Source organism: Pavona decussata, unplaced genomic scaffold (genome assembly GCF_977016875.1).
Source record: "Pavona decussata unplaced genomic scaffold, jaPavDecu1.1 SCAFFOLD_48, whole genome shotgun sequence".
NCBI classification, from domain to species: Eukaryota; Metazoa; Cnidaria; class Anthozoa; order Scleractinia; family Agariciidae; genus Pavona; species Pavona decussata.
In genome coordinates, this window is record NW_028145470.1 from 6,757,501 (window position 1) to 6,774,762 (window position 17,262).

At 37.0% G+C, this 17,262-nt stretch overlaps 2 protein-coding genes across 3 annotated transcripts in view; both read left to right on the forward strand.

Moving 5' to 3' along the window:
- The window catches only part of LOC146482067 (uncharacterized), a 17,805-nt gene extending 16,375 nt beyond the window's left edge, over window positions 1–1,430 (forward strand). For both annotated transcript variants that reach the window (XM_085108181.1, XM_085108180.1), the window contains exon 10: window positions 719–1,430. In XM_085108181.1, coding sequence (XP_084964307.1) covers window positions 719–1,005 — 287 coding nt within the window. In that variant the 3' untranslated portion in view covers window positions 1,006–1,430. The remainder of the gene's footprint in view (window positions 1–718) is intronic.
- A 4,420-nt stretch (window positions 1,431–5,850) lies between these two features.
- Window positions 5,851–17,262, forward strand: part of LOC146482070 (uncharacterized) — a 44,363-nt gene continuing 32,951 nt past the window's right edge. The window contains exon 1 of the mRNA XM_085107631.1: window positions 5,851–5,949. The gene's annotated coding sequence lies outside the window, so the exon portion shown is untranslated. The remainder of the gene's footprint in view (window positions 5,950–17,262) is intronic.

A 17,262-nucleotide genomic window follows, 5' to 3' on the forward strand; every position in this document is an offset into this window, starting at 1 on the left:
CTAGATGAAATTTTCGCACTCCGTGTTAATTTGCCCCAGTCTACTCCCTAGCCTTCCCTCTCCGTCCTCTTATTTCGCGTTGAACTTAATTTCATGACCTTTCCATTTCTTTTTTTTTGTCCATCACTTCGGTAATAATTCTACTTTCTTTTTTATTGCCATCATATCGAAGACATCCTTAAAGACTGTGCCAAAAGGGGATTTTTAGTTGTTGTTTGCTGTTTTTGTTACACAAAGTAAAGGCTCCATTAAATTCCTCTAACAAAAGTTTCTTTCGTGTCTTTTTCGAGATGGCCGTCGGCAAGAATAATTTAATTACACAGCTTGCTTGAGGATGGGGAAAATTTTAGTTCTTTATTCCTTAAATCACGGTTTACCTTTCCAGATTAAAAAGACCTTTTAGAATGACTTCCTTGCTCGCTTTTTCCTGTCCTTTAATTGAGGCCGGTTAACGTGTCTAGCTTCGAGGTCTGACTGGTTCAATGCATTGTTTAATTTTGCTGTAATTGGCCAGCTTTGATTTTATTCTTAAAATATAAACTAAAACCCGTCCTAAAACACAGGAATGCAACAAAATACTAAGAATAAACCGGAATAATAGCTAATAAAAATGAAGAAAATTAAGAAAAGTGTATTTTCGTCAATCTTAAAATCAGCAAAACGTTTACACCCAAGAGACTTTCCGGCAAATTTCAATTATCTTTCCTTTTCTCCCCAGGAATTGCTGGAGGTCAGCAGATTCGCATCAAACGCTTGTACGACAAATTCATTCCACGTGAGAAGTTCTACTACCTGAGCATGCCGGGAACTATCAACCCAAATCACGTGAAAGCCGCGGGTGTTTTACTGAAGCAGAAGACTGGAGCGACAGACGAAGATGCCGCCAAAGCTCTGGTGGATTCCCAGGAGTCACCGGGAGCGTTTTATTACAACAAGTTCCTGAAGACAACCTTCATTAAGATCTTTGATACTTCCAAAGACATTACTGTGGAAGTTGTTTTCTGAGAGGATGACAGTAACACGTAGACATAATTATTTTGGAACCTAATTGTTAAAGGGGAAATGCACGGCAATTTTGACCTTTTTAGGGGTAAAAGCGCATCGATACCTACACTTAGTTACAAAACAATTCTAGAACACCAAAAGAAAGAAATGAACTTAATTTTTGAAAGGAAACATTTCCTGAACTGTTCTGGCGTATTTTAAACATTTTGGAAACGAAAATATGAGAAATTGTAAACCGTTAGTCTCAGGCTAATGATTTTTTTTAAAGATTCAACTAGCCTATTTTCTCCAGTTGCTAAGCTTACGCAATTGCAATTTGAGAAATTAAAATGCTACTGGCTCTAGGTCGTATATGACAAGCTCTGGACTTCTGCCTGTAACAGACTGAATAAAGATTTACAATAAACACTATGTTACTTAAAGGATATCTGATCCACTTGATTCACAAATACGTCGGAAGGTTGTAGGGTACCTCTCGCTCAGCCACGGAGCCCCTGTTACACAACAAAAAAGTAATCAAACGGGTTCTTGCTTTCACCAAAGTTCCAGTTTTTCAAGGTAATCCTAGGTCCTTTCATCCAGCAAAGCTCCACAAGATGATACCATTGTCATAATATGGTTGCCCTTTAAATATTTCCAGCGTAGTCATTCAGGAACCCATGACTAATGGGCTCCTAAGACAGGTGCCAAGAAGCGTAAATGTACACGAATTAAAAACAATCTTGTTTGAAATAAACTTGAGGAATGAACAACATCATCCTCTCTTGTTCAGTAATAACCCCGTTTTCTTGAATGCCAAAACATTTGTTTTTCCATATTTGTTTTACAGAACATAGAAGCTTCAATATTTGTAAGAGACAAAGAATCTAAGGATTTTGTTACCCCAAATAAACTGATTACATTACAAATAATGAAGAAACAAGTACGAATGTGACAGATGGTTATTTGTACTGTAACAACAAAAAAACGGTTTAGTAGTATTTATTCACAAGGTAAAAAAGAAAAAAGATTTGTAACACGTTCGCACATCTTGTTTATTTTTTTCCGTATAATTTTCTTTCCTACTTAGCAGAAAAGCATAAGTTGGAGAATAAATCTCTTATTAGATGTTTTCGTGTGCAGTATCACTATATATTTTTACACACTCTTTTTATTGACTAGCTCAAAATACCACACAACTCGAAAAAAAAATTCAGTGATTCTACACACCAACACATCGCATAAGATTATTATATATTTCACATGCAAGCCAAAGACCGGTTGTTGCTTTCATTTTAATTTATTGTTCTTTTAATATTTGCTTGAAACAGTCTAATTATGTCATCGTGATCGCATCATTATCTCAGAATGAGAAGCTATTCATTTTGTAGCCTATGGGCGATGTTTCCAATTTTCTTCTATACCCTTTTGTCAACTCAGAAAGAAAATAATTAGCCTAAGACACATCTGGCTGCAGGCTTAATATATTCAAGAACTTAAGCTAAAACCTAATAACAGGCAGTCGTCTGGCCCCATCGCTGCTAAAATACCCTACATTTAAATTAAACCATTAGCTGTCATAAAATAAGAACCATTTCTTAACAATGCTGGCATTGCACTTTTTTATCCGTTATTAGTTTTTCTAGCTTTTTATGCTGCTTGAAATCCTTTCTCTGATAACACAAACAATTTTTTTTTTACCCAAGAGTAAATCAAAATGGCAGTTACTCTTATCAATGGCGGTAGAGAAATGTAGTGTCATTAATAATATGACGCTTCAAAGGGACGCAGAAAAACCCTCGAATTTTGTTCGCCGAGACTTTCACGCAAAGAACCACAGACAGCTCTAGCCCTTTGGGGACTAAATATCTTTTGCAGGCTCAAAGATTCAAATAACTCGCAGCAACTGAAGCAAAATCAATCAGTTTTTAATTCTCTGGTGTGATTAATTTTGAATACGCCAGGATTTTTTACCTCAGCGGAAATACTCTGGTAAACCAATCAGATCGCAAGACCAGAAAAATAGAAACATTTGTAAACAATATAAGAAACGCGCGAAAGACCTTTTAGGTAAACATGGGTCTTTACCTTAAAACCAATATGTAAGGCTGATCGGACAACTAAAACGGGTCATTTTATTGCCCAATATTACCGTTAGACAAAACTAATCTTCTTCAGAGACTGCAAAAAGCTTAGTAAAAATTGGAAATAAAAGGGTTACAATACTTAAAATGGTACTAATGAAAAGTTGAGATATGATTGATTGATAAAAATAGAAAGCAGAAACGTGTACAGAAGCCATTATAAAAATAGCGATATAAACAGATCAAGGCCTATTTCCACCCTTGATTCAATGCAGCCGTTTGTTTTTGTTTTAAAATAGCGCTTTTGTTAAATGGCGCAACCCAACTGGTGAACTATTTTTATCGAGCTTTTCTCAAATACAACAACACGCAGGTTGTCCAGAAATCGCGCTGCGTTCTTGTGAAGTTGTCCGGACGGTCATGTCGAGTAAAACTCTACAAATATAGGTTTATTTCTTTATTAAAGAGGATAAATAAATTGACGTTTTTTATTAGGTTTGCCTAAAGGAACTCTGAAAAGTACATTTCAGCCGTTAGTGAACATCCAAGGGAGCCGGCGGTGAAGGTGGCGCTCAAGCAAGATTTATGAACTTAAAGACGCTGCCATACAGGCATATTTAAGAGCCAATGGCTCATTTTCTGCTCATTATGTACAGGGAGCGCAAATTCCAAGTAAATCCTTATCCGCTATTCTTGATATTTCAGCTTAGTATCTGCATTTCCTTTTTATAGAAACTTTTGCAAGTTACAAGTTCATAAAAAGTTGGACCAGAAACTAGAAATTTAAAAAAAGATATTATACAGTTTTGAATTGTCATATAAAACGGCTACAAAATCATTCACATTTTAACACAAATTTCCAATAGTTTTTACAAGTCGTCTCCTTCTCCGGAGCGTCTCGATTAAATAAGTGCATTTTCATCTTTATTTTGCAGCCTACAAGTGTTGACTTTTCCAACTGAGACCCATTTAAAATGAAAATTAAAGTTCTGTGTTCGCCCTTTTCTGGCGTCATTTCCTTTAAAATGTTGAATTTCGCGCTCCATTGCGTTGCTGTTATGCTAATGTCTGCTGATGAAGTATGAATATTAAACATGTCCGGCCATTCTGCGGCATGTATTAATACAAATGGAAAAAAAAAACATTATCATGAAAAAGTGGCATGTGAAACTTTCAATTAGTTTCAGACCGCCTCTTTTCCTGGTGGCGTTGACGCCTTATAAGGATTAGTTTAATGACACCCCTGTTTTCCTGACTACCAAAAACACCTGCTTTTCGTGAATTATTTTTACAGAGCATAGAAGCCTTGTGCTAATAAATATGCCTCAATATTTGCCAAAGACCAAGAATCTAAGGGTTTTATTACCCAACTAAACTTAGTACAGTACAAATAATGCACAAAATCACAACCATCCTTATAGGTTTTTTTTTGTTAGATATCAGAAAAGCGAAATTCAAATCTCTTATTAGATGTTTTGATATGTAGTATCACTGTATATTTTTAAAATACTGTTTGTATTGACTCCCCCAAAATGCAGCATAATTCGTAAGAAAATCCAGTGATACTACACAAAGTCTGGCTACAACTTTGCTAAAATACCCCACATTTGAACTAAATCATTAGCTGTCATAAAAGGGCCATTTCTTGACAATGTTGTTAATAATGTCATGAAAAGGTAACATGAAATATTTCTCTTTTTTGACAATTTATTTACCGATGTGGAGGTGAATAAATAATCGATATTTGCCGAGCCGCGAAGCGGCGAAATAAATTTCGACCACTTTGACAGACACTCAGGTGAATAATTGTGTTTACTTAGTATATAAAACAAGCTGATTAAGTAGCGGACAAAAAAAATTACTTTAATTATACCGACTCGCGACAACGCTTTCTTATTATAAAATTCCCGTCTCGCTCTCCTACGGATAAGTAGAACTTCTGCCCGGGTGTCATTTCTTCAATTGGTGTTTATCCTCGTCTCGAAACAATACTGCAAAACATTAGATAATCATCTCTTACTTTGATAGTGCTCGGCAGTTTACGGCATAGGATATGAGCTTGAAAAGATTAAATAACTTACCATTTAATGCCGTCCAACCAAACTTTGTTCCCATTTTGGTATTTTTTGCAACAGCCGCCTTGCTTATCGAAATAATTAAGTGACCGTGGCGAAACGGGATATTGTTTCTCTTCGACTGCTCGGAGGTGAAAATTAAAGTACTTGGCTTATCACCTCCAAACTAGCCAATTAGCGTGCGAAAAGCACTATTCACTTGTGTGGTATATATTAGTATTCATTATTCTTTTTTTAGCTATTTATATTGCTTGAAATTCTTTCTCTGATAAGACAAAAATTTTTATCCCAAATGGAAAACAAAAATGGCAGTAATTTTTATCAATGGAGGTAGAAAAATTATGGCATATCTTGTGGCTGTTCTAGTGCACAATTAGGGTTCTGTTAATTAGTATTTATGCCAAAAAATCGATCTACGTAACTAGGCTTTTTTTCCATGTCCCAATAAATGATCATCCGAGTTCAAATCCTTCCTTTTGAAGTTTTGATTCCAACCATGCAGATCTGATTGACTTAGATTCCACTTCAAATTGGTGGACAGATGCTACCAAGAGATCCCGATAAAGACAAAACGCGCCAGAGGGGAGATGTAATCTACAAACACATGAAACGGGCTCTTGCTGAGCAGTTATAAAAACTTGTAATTTGCCTGACGAAAAACATTCTCATCATTTTGTGATGAACAATTAAAGAGTGTGCGTTAATAATTCAAACCTTCAAGATCCTGTTATCGTTCAGACAGTGCGCTACACACACCCAGTTGAAACAAGGACATCTGATCAGAATACAACGTTTGCAAAGTTGAGGTATGTGCTACAGAGTAGAAAATTTGTCTTTCTCTTTGCATGTACTGCCTTTTCCTTTCTTGTATTTCTGGCAGAAAAGGAGAAAATATTTGAAATTGGAGTCCTTTATATCGATTTTTCACCACTGGTAATTTCCTCAATACGAATCAGTAACTAGACAACGAGTAGTTGCCTATTTTTCTTAGAAACAGTAAAGCTGGCGAGCCTCGAGAGTTAGCGCTAAAATTTCTTCCCTTGGCGCGAGATTCACCTGCTTTACTGTACGTAAGAAACAAGGCACTTCTCATAGGCTACAGTAACAAATGTATAACTAATCCCTTCGGTTTTTCTTTTATTCTCTAAAATTAAAATGGCTAAGCCTTTTGAGAAAACACTGTTCCCTGTCTTCGTCATCACAGTGTTCTTTGTGGAGGTGATAGCAAAACAGTCCATGAAGTCTAGAGGTAAATATTCATAATAACCAACAAGAAGCCAAGAAAACCGACAACATGTCAAAATAAAGTACCTTGAGAAGGCGCAAACTGCTTCCTTTAAAAAAAAAGAATAAAAAATATCATAGAGAAAAATGAAAATACATGTAACTTGCGGGAATCGATTTTTTTTTTACACATATTTATCAAGAATCTTAAAATCTTGGTTCGCTCGAAATAATAACAAGCAAAATACCGGAGGAAGGTGCGAAATGTTCTCATCCAAGTAACTTGAGAAAACATAAAAAATGGATTTTTTTACTTCCAAGGAGAAATATTGTGCGCATATTTATCCAGACACTCGAATCTGGTATAATTTTTTCCGAAGATATTTTCATGGCTTACCATGTTTCAGTACTTTCATAACGTATGCTAGTGATCACAGTTCTCCGAGAGTGGGTGCAGACCGTGAAGCTTTTTTACCCTAAGGTGACCTTTGAGACGGAGAGTGGAAAGAAGTTTTGTTGTGAGCTGAAAGAGTAGAAATACCTAGTACCCAGTTTAATGGCCTAGCTTCCAAAAATCCTCTATAGCTCAGTGCATAGGTTCGTCTCCTGTTAGGAGCACTCGGACTTCCTTTCGGCCTGAGTATAACTGTGTCACTCACTGAATTCTAAGAGTACAAGTTGCTGTAACAACCATATATATTTTCAGCCGAACAATTAATTAACGCCAAATCTTTCTAGAGTTAAAGAGACAAAAACCACATTTCGTTAGTTTTATTTTTTATGGAAAAGAACTGCAGTATTTAGTAACCCAATTTCCTCGATTTAACTTCACGCCATTAAACGTTCAAATACGGGTCTTCCTCAAAAACATCTCCTTGCCAGATGTGATCATTCCGCTCCTTTCGCTTAACCAATCACCTTTTATATATCAAAGTCTGGGAAGACCAACCTCGATCGGTTTTAAAGTCCTCTTCGCGTGATACCTCTAAAACAAATGTTTTTTATTTAGCTGAAGGATAAAGGATAAAGGTGGAAAGTTTTTTATTATTATTTAAAACAATAGAAAGCAATTAATAATCTACGTTGTAAGAGCGTGTAGAACTTATGTTTTGTCAGCTGAAAACATTCGCTTCATAAACACACTGAAATCTCCCGTTAAAATAAGACTTCCAACTTTGTTTCCACGAAATGATTTTTACTTATTTCACTGAATAATGTCATAATTTAGTTTGTCTTTAATTTAACTTCATAAGTATTGAGTCTTAGGTGCTCACTCCTTTTGGCTTGAACCCAAAAGTTTTCGTTATGATTTCAATTGACTGAGGAACCACAGCGAGACCAAAGGGGCGTCATTAATCTCGTACCTAAATGTTTTGTTTTCGAAGAAAACATCTGGAAAGATCACTCACGTTCTTCATTATGATTGGCCAATGAAAATGGCACATGTGCAAAACGTTTCAGTTCTTTGCTTTGGATGCTTGTAGAATAATCTACTTTGACATTTCTGCCATTTTTTGAAAGTGGTTTCTCATATCGCTTTAAAGTTTACGTTGATTAAACTGTGCCATTTTTTTTTTTTATAAACATACAGCTTTTTAATAGTGTTTCCTATCTGTTCAAAGTTTTGGGAAAAATTTTGCTTGGCAATGTGACCCGTACTTCTCGCGGCTTCGCTCGCTTCTTGCGGCTCCGCCGCAAAAACTTTAAAAGGGAGCTTACGAATCGACGACTTTTCCACGACGGCGCCGTTGGGTCACCTTATAGTCCCGAGTTGTGGTCCTGTAGAAATTTGAATTTACGATTCCCAGTAAAGACGACGACGTTTATGCGCGACCGGCAAATTTTCCCGCCGTTTCTGAAGTTTGTTTTTATCTTTTGACAAGGCGAGTTGTTTAAACCAAAATGCCTAACTTCAGAGAAACGAGAGCTTGTATCGCATACGCTTATAGAAGCAACTTTATAAACGAATAATAATTGGTTTTTTTGTACGACTGTCACAAGTCAACAAATTCAGAGTTTCCGTTCTGAAACTACGACAGGTTCGATTTCGACGAGAAATCAAACGACGAATGCAAATTCATTGTACACCAGAAAATGTCTTATATTTCAGTGAAGCGTGATTAAAATGAAAGATTGTTCATACAGTAATTTACTTTTCATTCATACCGTGTCGTGCTTTGACCGCTTTCAGTGTTGGCTGAACTCATAGCGTTCGCCATGGCACTGTAGAAGGTCGTTTCATGAACGAAAACAGCTTTTTAATGAAGAATTGAAAAAATGTCACTTGTGAAATGTTCGTGGCTAGTCTGACGCGGCGTTTCGTCTCGGCCAAGAGACTCTTCAGAGACCTTTAGAATTTGTGGGCAAACTCGTTGAGCATCGCGCTCAAAGTCCCGTTCGCAAATTCAAGATGTTAGCAGTCTGGCCCTCTATCGCAGAAGGATTCCCAACCGCACGTACACGAGTTGAAATTTATACAATAAAGAATTGAAAAAATGTCAAAGTCTTGGGAAAACTTTGGCTAGACAGCCTCAGGTTGAAAACAGTAAACTTACAAACTCCAAACTCGTCTCACTCATTGCCTTTGTCTCCAAAACTATGAAGATTCACGTTGTTTGCACAAACACCGTTTCAGTGAGATGACGTAACATAGTTTAAGAGGGAGATAGAAAAAAAAAAACGGGTTGTACTACCACGCAAAAACACTAGTAACTGATAGGCATATTAAGTACTCACAGAACACAATTTGAACTTCCAGAACTGGAAAAAAACCGACACAAATCTACACAAGCGATCTATTCAAATACTGTTCGTTTTACATCCACCTCTAATAATGTTATCAGTTGCATAAAATACACGTTATACTTTAGTGAGACAGGAGGGAGACTAGGTGACCTCAGGGCATCCCGCGTAATTACATCCAGACCGGTCGCTCGACACTTTTTAAATACCCATGTTCACCCTACAGGCATTGCGCGCCGAGCTAAATAATCACTAGCGAGACCCAAATAGCGAAAACAATCCACGTCCATCAATATTTCGGTTAGACAATCTTTTTAAGGGGCTGCAAAAGGCTAGGTAAAAATAAAAAATAAAAAAATAAAAACGATTGGAATATTTAAAATGATACTAATGAAAAGTTGAGATATGATTGGTTGATAAACATAGAAAGCAGAAACGTGTACAGAAGCTATTATAAAAATAGCGATATAAACAGATTAAAGGCCCACTTCCACCCTAAATTCAATGTGGTCGTTTGTTTTTGTTTTGAAATCGCGCTTTTCTCAAACACAACACGCAGGTAGCCTGAGTATCAGGCTTTTCAGGGGGAGGGGGAGAGGAGGAAGAGAGGAAGGGGAAAAGCCCCTTCCCCCCTCACCTTAGGAAGGCCTGATACTCAGGCTAGATTCAATGCGGTCGTTTGTTTTTGTTTTGAAATCGCGCTTTTAAATGGCGCAATCCGACTGGTGAACTATTTTTATCGAACTTTTCTCAAACACAACAACACATAGGTATTCCGGAAATCCAGCTGTGTTCTAACGGAATGTGCTCGGACGGTCTCGTCGAGTAAAAAATCTACAAAATTAATGTAATCTTATTTCTTCATTCAATAGGATAAATCCAATGACTTTTTTTCATTACGTTCCCCTAAACGAACTCTTCATCGCGTCCGTTCATCCCATAGGGTTTAAGAGCCTTGCCTTGGAAATTGAAAATGTTTTTCTTTCCCAAGCGTGGCCATTTACCATTAACTACACCAAATTATAACAAGGAAATGCAACGTATAGCGAAAACGCCAGTGCTGTCGCTCAAACATCATATTGTCGGTGGTAATCATTGCATTCTTAAGTTTGCCATTTTAAGTTGATGATATGCTGTTTATGTAAATGTTATATAAAAGTTCCTTTTTAATGTTAAATGACTTGTTTGTTTTTCTATTAAGATTGTTCCGGTAGAGCGCCCCACCTCGAAAAATATCAAGACCTGCCAACCAAAACTGCTAACGCCGTTGAAAAGTTCAGTATCGATGGTAGTCTGTTTCTCGGCTTCGCTAACATGTACGATGATATCAACGGATACAACACAGACTCGTACATCTACAAACTGGACGATTCAACTGGAAAGTTTGCCCTCTATCAGACCATAGACACCATAGGAGGAGTCGACATGGAATATTTTACAATCGCTGACAAACATTACCTTGCTGTTGCTAATTACAGGGATAAAACTACATATCGATTGAACTCTACCATCTATCAGTGGAATGGAACCCACTTCATCGTCGTGCAAAACATTCCAACGCTCGGAGCAACTAGTTTTAACTTCTTTAAAATATTGTGGGACCTATTTCTCGTGGTCACGAATTTTTATGCTGACAGTACGTAAAGTTTAAACCCAGTCATCTACAAGTGGGGCGAAAACCAGTTTAACAGGTTCCAAGAGATAAGAACCGAGGGAGCGAAAACAAGTGTTACGTTTGCAATAAAAACTGAAACTTTTCTTGTTTTTGCAAACCTCAGAAGCGACAATCAGGGCTATTCTGTCCACTCCTTAGTGTACAAGTGGTCAGGTAACAGCTTTGTGAAACTCCAGTCTCTTCAGACATATGGTGCCACTGATGTCAAGTCCTTCAACGACAATGGTGAGACATTCCTCGCTTTTGCTAATTGGCGGAAGGGAAATTCTACCAACACCGACTCGTTTATTTACAAGTGGAATGGCAGCAGGTTTGTTCTGTTCCAGTCCATTCTGACTCACGAAGCCTACACCTGGGAGCCATTTTCGATTTGCGATGAAACGTTCCTGGCTGTTGCCAACTTCTACGGGAAGTCAGTTGTGTATCGTTTGTCCGGATCACAGTTTATCGAATACCAAGAGATTTCAACTCAACGTGCAACTGACCTTAAAGCATTTGAACACAAAAGTTACACTTACCTGGCAATTGCAAATAATCGGGATGAAAGTGGGCGCCACAACATCAACAGTGCTCTGTACAAACTGGTATACAAATAGACAAAAAAAAAGCTGTACAAGCCCCCCAAATTGACTCTTGGAATTCACCATGATACCACAACATTGTACCGAACAGTGAGAGTATTGTAACCCTATCTAAGGTAAACAAAGTTGAGAGGGGTGCTTCTTTCCACGCTCATTTTTTATAAGTTTTTTCTTTTCTTTTTCATATTTGAGAAAACAAAATGAAACGTTTTGATCTTTTGTTAAAATTTTCTGCGAACGATTTCGCATGTTACATGAGGTCAGGCCAGGCAATCAATGTTTGACCGGCAGAGTTTTCAAAAATCAGTTTCTTCTTTTAGGATAAAAAATAATAATTTTTCAAACAGTAATTTTTTTGTTTTTATATAATTTTAGCTGTTTTCCATTTTGATTATTTTTGGGTCAATTTTGGGCGGAAATCTAAGGTTTTAATTATAATCTAAGGCATTCATTTTGAAGTTGACTGAATTCATGGTCATGTGACAGCTCACTGTCCGTTGTGAACCTCGAAGAAAACGTTTTTAGAGAACACTATATATTCTCCAAGAGTCATTATTATAGCTTTTACACTTGTGAAAATGTGATAAGTTCGCTGGTTGACGGTAGAAATGGACTGATAATAATTAAAAGCTTTTCAAGAAAGTTAGTCTATTTGCACTGATTCCTTTATGTTAGTTCACGGCATCTCAGGATATGTTATCTTCTTTGCTGAAGCCATTTTTAAGGGATTCTACGCGGCTACTTATCAAAAAAGTCATTCTTAAGTAATTTCATCGTGTAAAAATAAATTAAAAATGGCTGTAAGGTGAATTAATCTTTAAAATTGGAGCTTGGAAAATTTACTGTAAAAGTATAGTTAGAAGCAGCATAAACAAGTAGGGCCAAATAGGACAAAATCTGAAATAAAGAAAATACACAGTATCATCATGCAGAGGTTACTTGTGTAGTTAATGCCTCTCTCGTATAATTTTGACTTGAAATAGCTGTATATATTAACATTATAGACCATTGACAGCATTACGTCCTTGAGCATGTTGAACACTTGCTGTTAATCAATTAAACTGTGTTGTAGTCGATCACGATGGACAAAAGTTATCACTGTGGTTTACATATGTTGTAAAACGTTATTATGTGACGCGAGTAAATTTGTAATATAAAAGAAAAGAACGTTAAGTACTGTACTTAATTGATTGGGTGAAAAAAGGCTCTTGTTATTAATAGCGTCTGTTCCCGCGAACTATACTTTGTGTGGGAATGTAATAGCGCAGACTGTAAACACTAAATTAAGCTAAATTTCTGAATTCATCCAATAAAAGTAATTTAAAAAAATTGTGTGTACGTTTCGTTGCATACCGTTATTTTACCGTTCTGCGCCCTCCACTGTGATCTTTAAGACGGATTTTGGGTTGTCTGTAGACCCACCAGCAACTTGTGCAAAAAAAGCGTGTGTGCCCACATTTCTTCACCATGAATTAATGTGCATACACTTAAATAGAGATAAAGTGCTTCGGATATTTTTTAATCTGATTTTCGCAAAGAAAAATTAAACAATCCTAATTTGAACTTACATTAAGTTGAAGTATTTTAAAAGCCTGTTTTCCTGGAAATTGCAACTTCAGTACGTATACATGTGCTCTGAAATACAATCATTAATTCCATAGGAACTGCAAAGCAAAGAGTGTGATGCGATAGGTAGGTGTAAGATCGGCCAACACCAAGATTACCAAAGATTTAATAATCCACCATTAAGTTCTGTCAAACTAAACTTTGTCAACTTTTGTAGTTTTTGTAACAGCCGCCTCCTTTATCGATACAATTACCTCTAAAGTGAACGTGGCGAAGTGGAAAGCCATTTTGTTTCTCTTCAATGACCAGGTGGCTGATTTCGGAAAAGACAAGCGAATCGTCAACCTGTTTACAAGAGGATCCTACCATCGTAACCTAAGCGGATAAACTTCAAATTCTGACCCTGGCTAACCAAACGTATCCTGGGCACACTGATTTCTTTATCAATCGCTATGAGCAGGTAGTACAGAGACCCTTTCGTTATCTCCTCGTTGATCTAAAAACCACCACTCAAGATAACTGTAGGCTACGAAAGAACATATTAAATACCTGGCGAAGAACTATTTGATAACATAGGGGTCACGGAAAATATCTCGCAGCAACAAGTGCAGTATCTCAAGCAGTAGAACCTTATGACTCCCCCAGCAATTCCATGCAGCAATGCGGAAATTACTCGACTCTATGAATTAGGTCGTCTTTCGTGATCATACCTCGGAGACTATGAAAGAACAAAGTATTACATGCAGCTGCAAAACAAGTATTTGACGTCTACGTAAACAGTTGAATTACAGATCCAGAAAATAGAATCCACATTACTCTAAAGAACACAGAGTAATTTCTAGCAATCTCCAGGACTTCTGTGATGTTCCATCGCTCATTCAAAAAACAGTGACTGTACAGGACACCGCTATCTAAACGCCAATGACTACACCAGGTGACGGCTGCATAAGACTGACCAATGGCAACACGAACAACACCCCGCGGAAGCCTCACTTCCCTCATCCCATCCATCTTAACACCCTCTCCCACAGTACCCTCACCCACACCGAAAAGAAAAAAACTTCCCCGAATTCGGTTTAAAAATTACTGGGATGATCATGATCGCCCACCGAAAAGATCGCGGCGAATTCGCGGAAACCAAACCTACAAGGGTAAAAACTTTGTTGAGCAATTTAATAAATAATTACTAAAATCTTTGTGTGTGTTTTGAGTGTGTGTCATTATTGACATGCAACAACTTAGCAGCTGGAATATTTTTTTTTCGGAGCACTGTATTAAACAAAGACAACAAAAAACTGTCTTGTTTATTTACAAAACTGTTTAATCGCCAACAAAGCTTAACTGAATTAACATAATAACCTGGGTAACGGTGCGTGAAAAGGAACAAGTGACTCGCTTTTCAATGGGACGTGAATGTTTTGAACCATCTTGTATTAAATTTACAGGTAATAACAACAAATGTATTAAGCGAGACATGACTCAGAGATAGTAATGCTTGCCAAATGTGCGTCAGGTCATTATATAGAAAAAGAGGCACTCACGCTATACTTAGGGAGTTTGTACATTAATTTAATTTACCTAGGCAGTTTGAATATTAATGATTTACCTAGGCACTTACCCAGACAGTTTGAATTACCTAGACACTTACATTGCAGTTTGAATATTTATAATTTACTTAGACACTTACCTAGGCACTAACGGGGCTTATATTTTAACATATATAACTACAGCCTGAGTGCGCTACACACACCCAATTGAAAAAGGACATCTGATCAGAATACAACGTTTGCAAATTTGAGGTATGTGCTACAGAGTAGAAAATTGATCTTCGTCTTGCCGGTTTCCGTTTTGTTTTCCTTTTTTTCTTTTCCTTTCTAGCTCTTCTTTTCTTTTTTTTTTTTTCTTTTGGTTGCCTGTCAACATTTTTTCTCACTACAGACACTACATACTACTTGTATTACTGGCAAAAAAAGGAGTGAACAGTTCAAATTGGAGTCATTTATATCGATCTTTCACCACTGCCAAATTACACACTACGAATCAGTAACTTGACTATGAGAGGTTCCTTATTTTCTTAGCCAGGGAGTAAAGCTGGCAAACCTCACGAGTGAGCGCGAAAATTGCTTTGCTTGCTCGCGAGATTCGCCTGTTTTACAGTCCATCAGAAAAATAAAGACGTGCTCGTAGTCGACAGTAACAAATGTATAATTGATCCCTGGGGTTTTTCTTTTATTCGTTAGAATCAAGATGGCTTTTGAAAAAACAATGTCCCTTCTCTTCGTCATCATAGTGTTTTATGTGGCGGCGATGGCAAAACACTCCGTGGAGTCTGGAGGTAAATATTCATCATTTCATAAGCTTAGCTGGTGATCAGAGTTCTACCAAGAGTCGGCGCAGACAGTAAAGCTTTTTTACCCTAAGCTTATATTTTAGACGGAGAGTGTAAGCAAGTTTTGTTGTGAACTGAAAGAGGGTAGAAATACGTAGTAGGCAGTTTCATGACCTAGCTTTGACGAGTCCATTGTAGCTCAGTAAATAGGTTCGACTCCTGTTGCTGTAACAACCATATATATACTTCAACCGAAAATTCAATTTACAACAAATCTTTTTTGAGTTACAGAGAAAAAAAACACATTTAGTTAGCGTTATTTTTTGTGGAAAAGAACTACATTATTGCAAACATTTTAATAACCCAATTTCCTCGATTTAATTCCATGCCTTTAGTAAATGTTCAAATAAACGCCGGGTAAATAGGCCATTAATACGTCTCGTCCGTTTATTACAAATACCACGATTGATTGTTAGGTTTGAAATTTATTTAAAAATGACGGTTGTGTACCTGATTTTCACAGACAATTTATTCTACCCATTTTCTTAGAAAAAAAAAAAAAAAAAAAACAAGCCGTGTTATCCTCTTCCTCACAAACATCTCCCCGGCGGCCAGATGTGGTCATTCAATTCCACTCCTTTCACTAAACCAATAGGAAGACTTCATTCGCTCGAATTTAAAGTCGTTTACGCGTGATACCTCTAAAGACCTAGAACATTTTTTTCTATTTAGCTGAAGGATTACCGTGGATAGATTTTTTTAAATTATTTCAAACAGTGGAAGGCAATTTAATCTACGCTTTAAGAGCGTGTAGCAATAACTTTCTGTCAGCTTAAAGCATTCACTTCAAAACCTCTCGTACTTAAAACATAAACACACTTAAAATTTCTTTAAAAATAAAACACTCCCAACTTTGTTTCAACGAAATTATTTTTTATTAATTCGAATTCACCGAATAGTTTCCTTAGTTTGTCTTTAATTTAACTTCTTAAGTATTGAGTCTTAGGTGCTCACTCGCTTTCGCTTGAACGCAGAAGTTTTTACAGCGAGAGCAAATGGGCCTCACTAATCTCGTATCCAGATGTTTTGTTTTCGAAGGAAACATTTAAGTCACGTTCTTTAATCTGATTGGCCAATAGAATGGCACGTGCGCACAACTTTCAGATCTTTGCTTTGCATGCTCGTAGAAAAATTTATCTTGACACTTTTTCATTTTACTGAAAATGGTTTCTCATATCAGTTTAAATTTTACGTTGATTAAACTGCGACAAGTTTCATAAACATACAGTTTTTAAATGGTGTTGTCTCTCTGTTCAAAGTTTTGTGAAAATTTCTGCTTGGCAATGTGACCCGTACAACTAACTTATACGCGTGATACAGCGCGCACATTTTGGCTACCCTTGTCAACGTACAAAAGTTATATTAGCGGCGTCTTTGTTTTTCTCAGAAACTTAAAATCGTTGATTTTCTTTTTCTGGGTACGAAAGGTGAAATATTATTATCGACATTTATAGCGATAAAGTTGATATTGAAATTTCACCTTGGGAAATATGTGAGCATAACCGTTTTGCTACAAATGTTGAGCAAGTGCAGTTATGCTATGTGTCACATTCCTGACAAATCAACCGCGTATGCAGAGTCCACAGGCTCTTTGACCAGCGGCTGGTCGTCAGGGAGAGACTCTGGGAATTTTATTACCGCAGGATTTCTGTGGCAAACAAAACAAGCCGTTAGGGGCAGCCAATCAAAACATTTAATATTTTCCGAACTCTCCAGAGTCTCTCCTGGCGATCAACCGCTGACCAAAGAGTCTAAGGACTCTAGGTTCCAGATTGCTGACACATGAAAACGGATTTTGTCAGTTGTTCTCTCCCAAAGAGTAATTATAAGAAGATCTAGGTACGAGAGAAAGGCGTCACTTTATTACAACTGCCAGAATCCTTCACTTTTTCGTTTTCTTGTGCAAATTAGACCTATTGCTATTGAAATTTTTACTGGGATT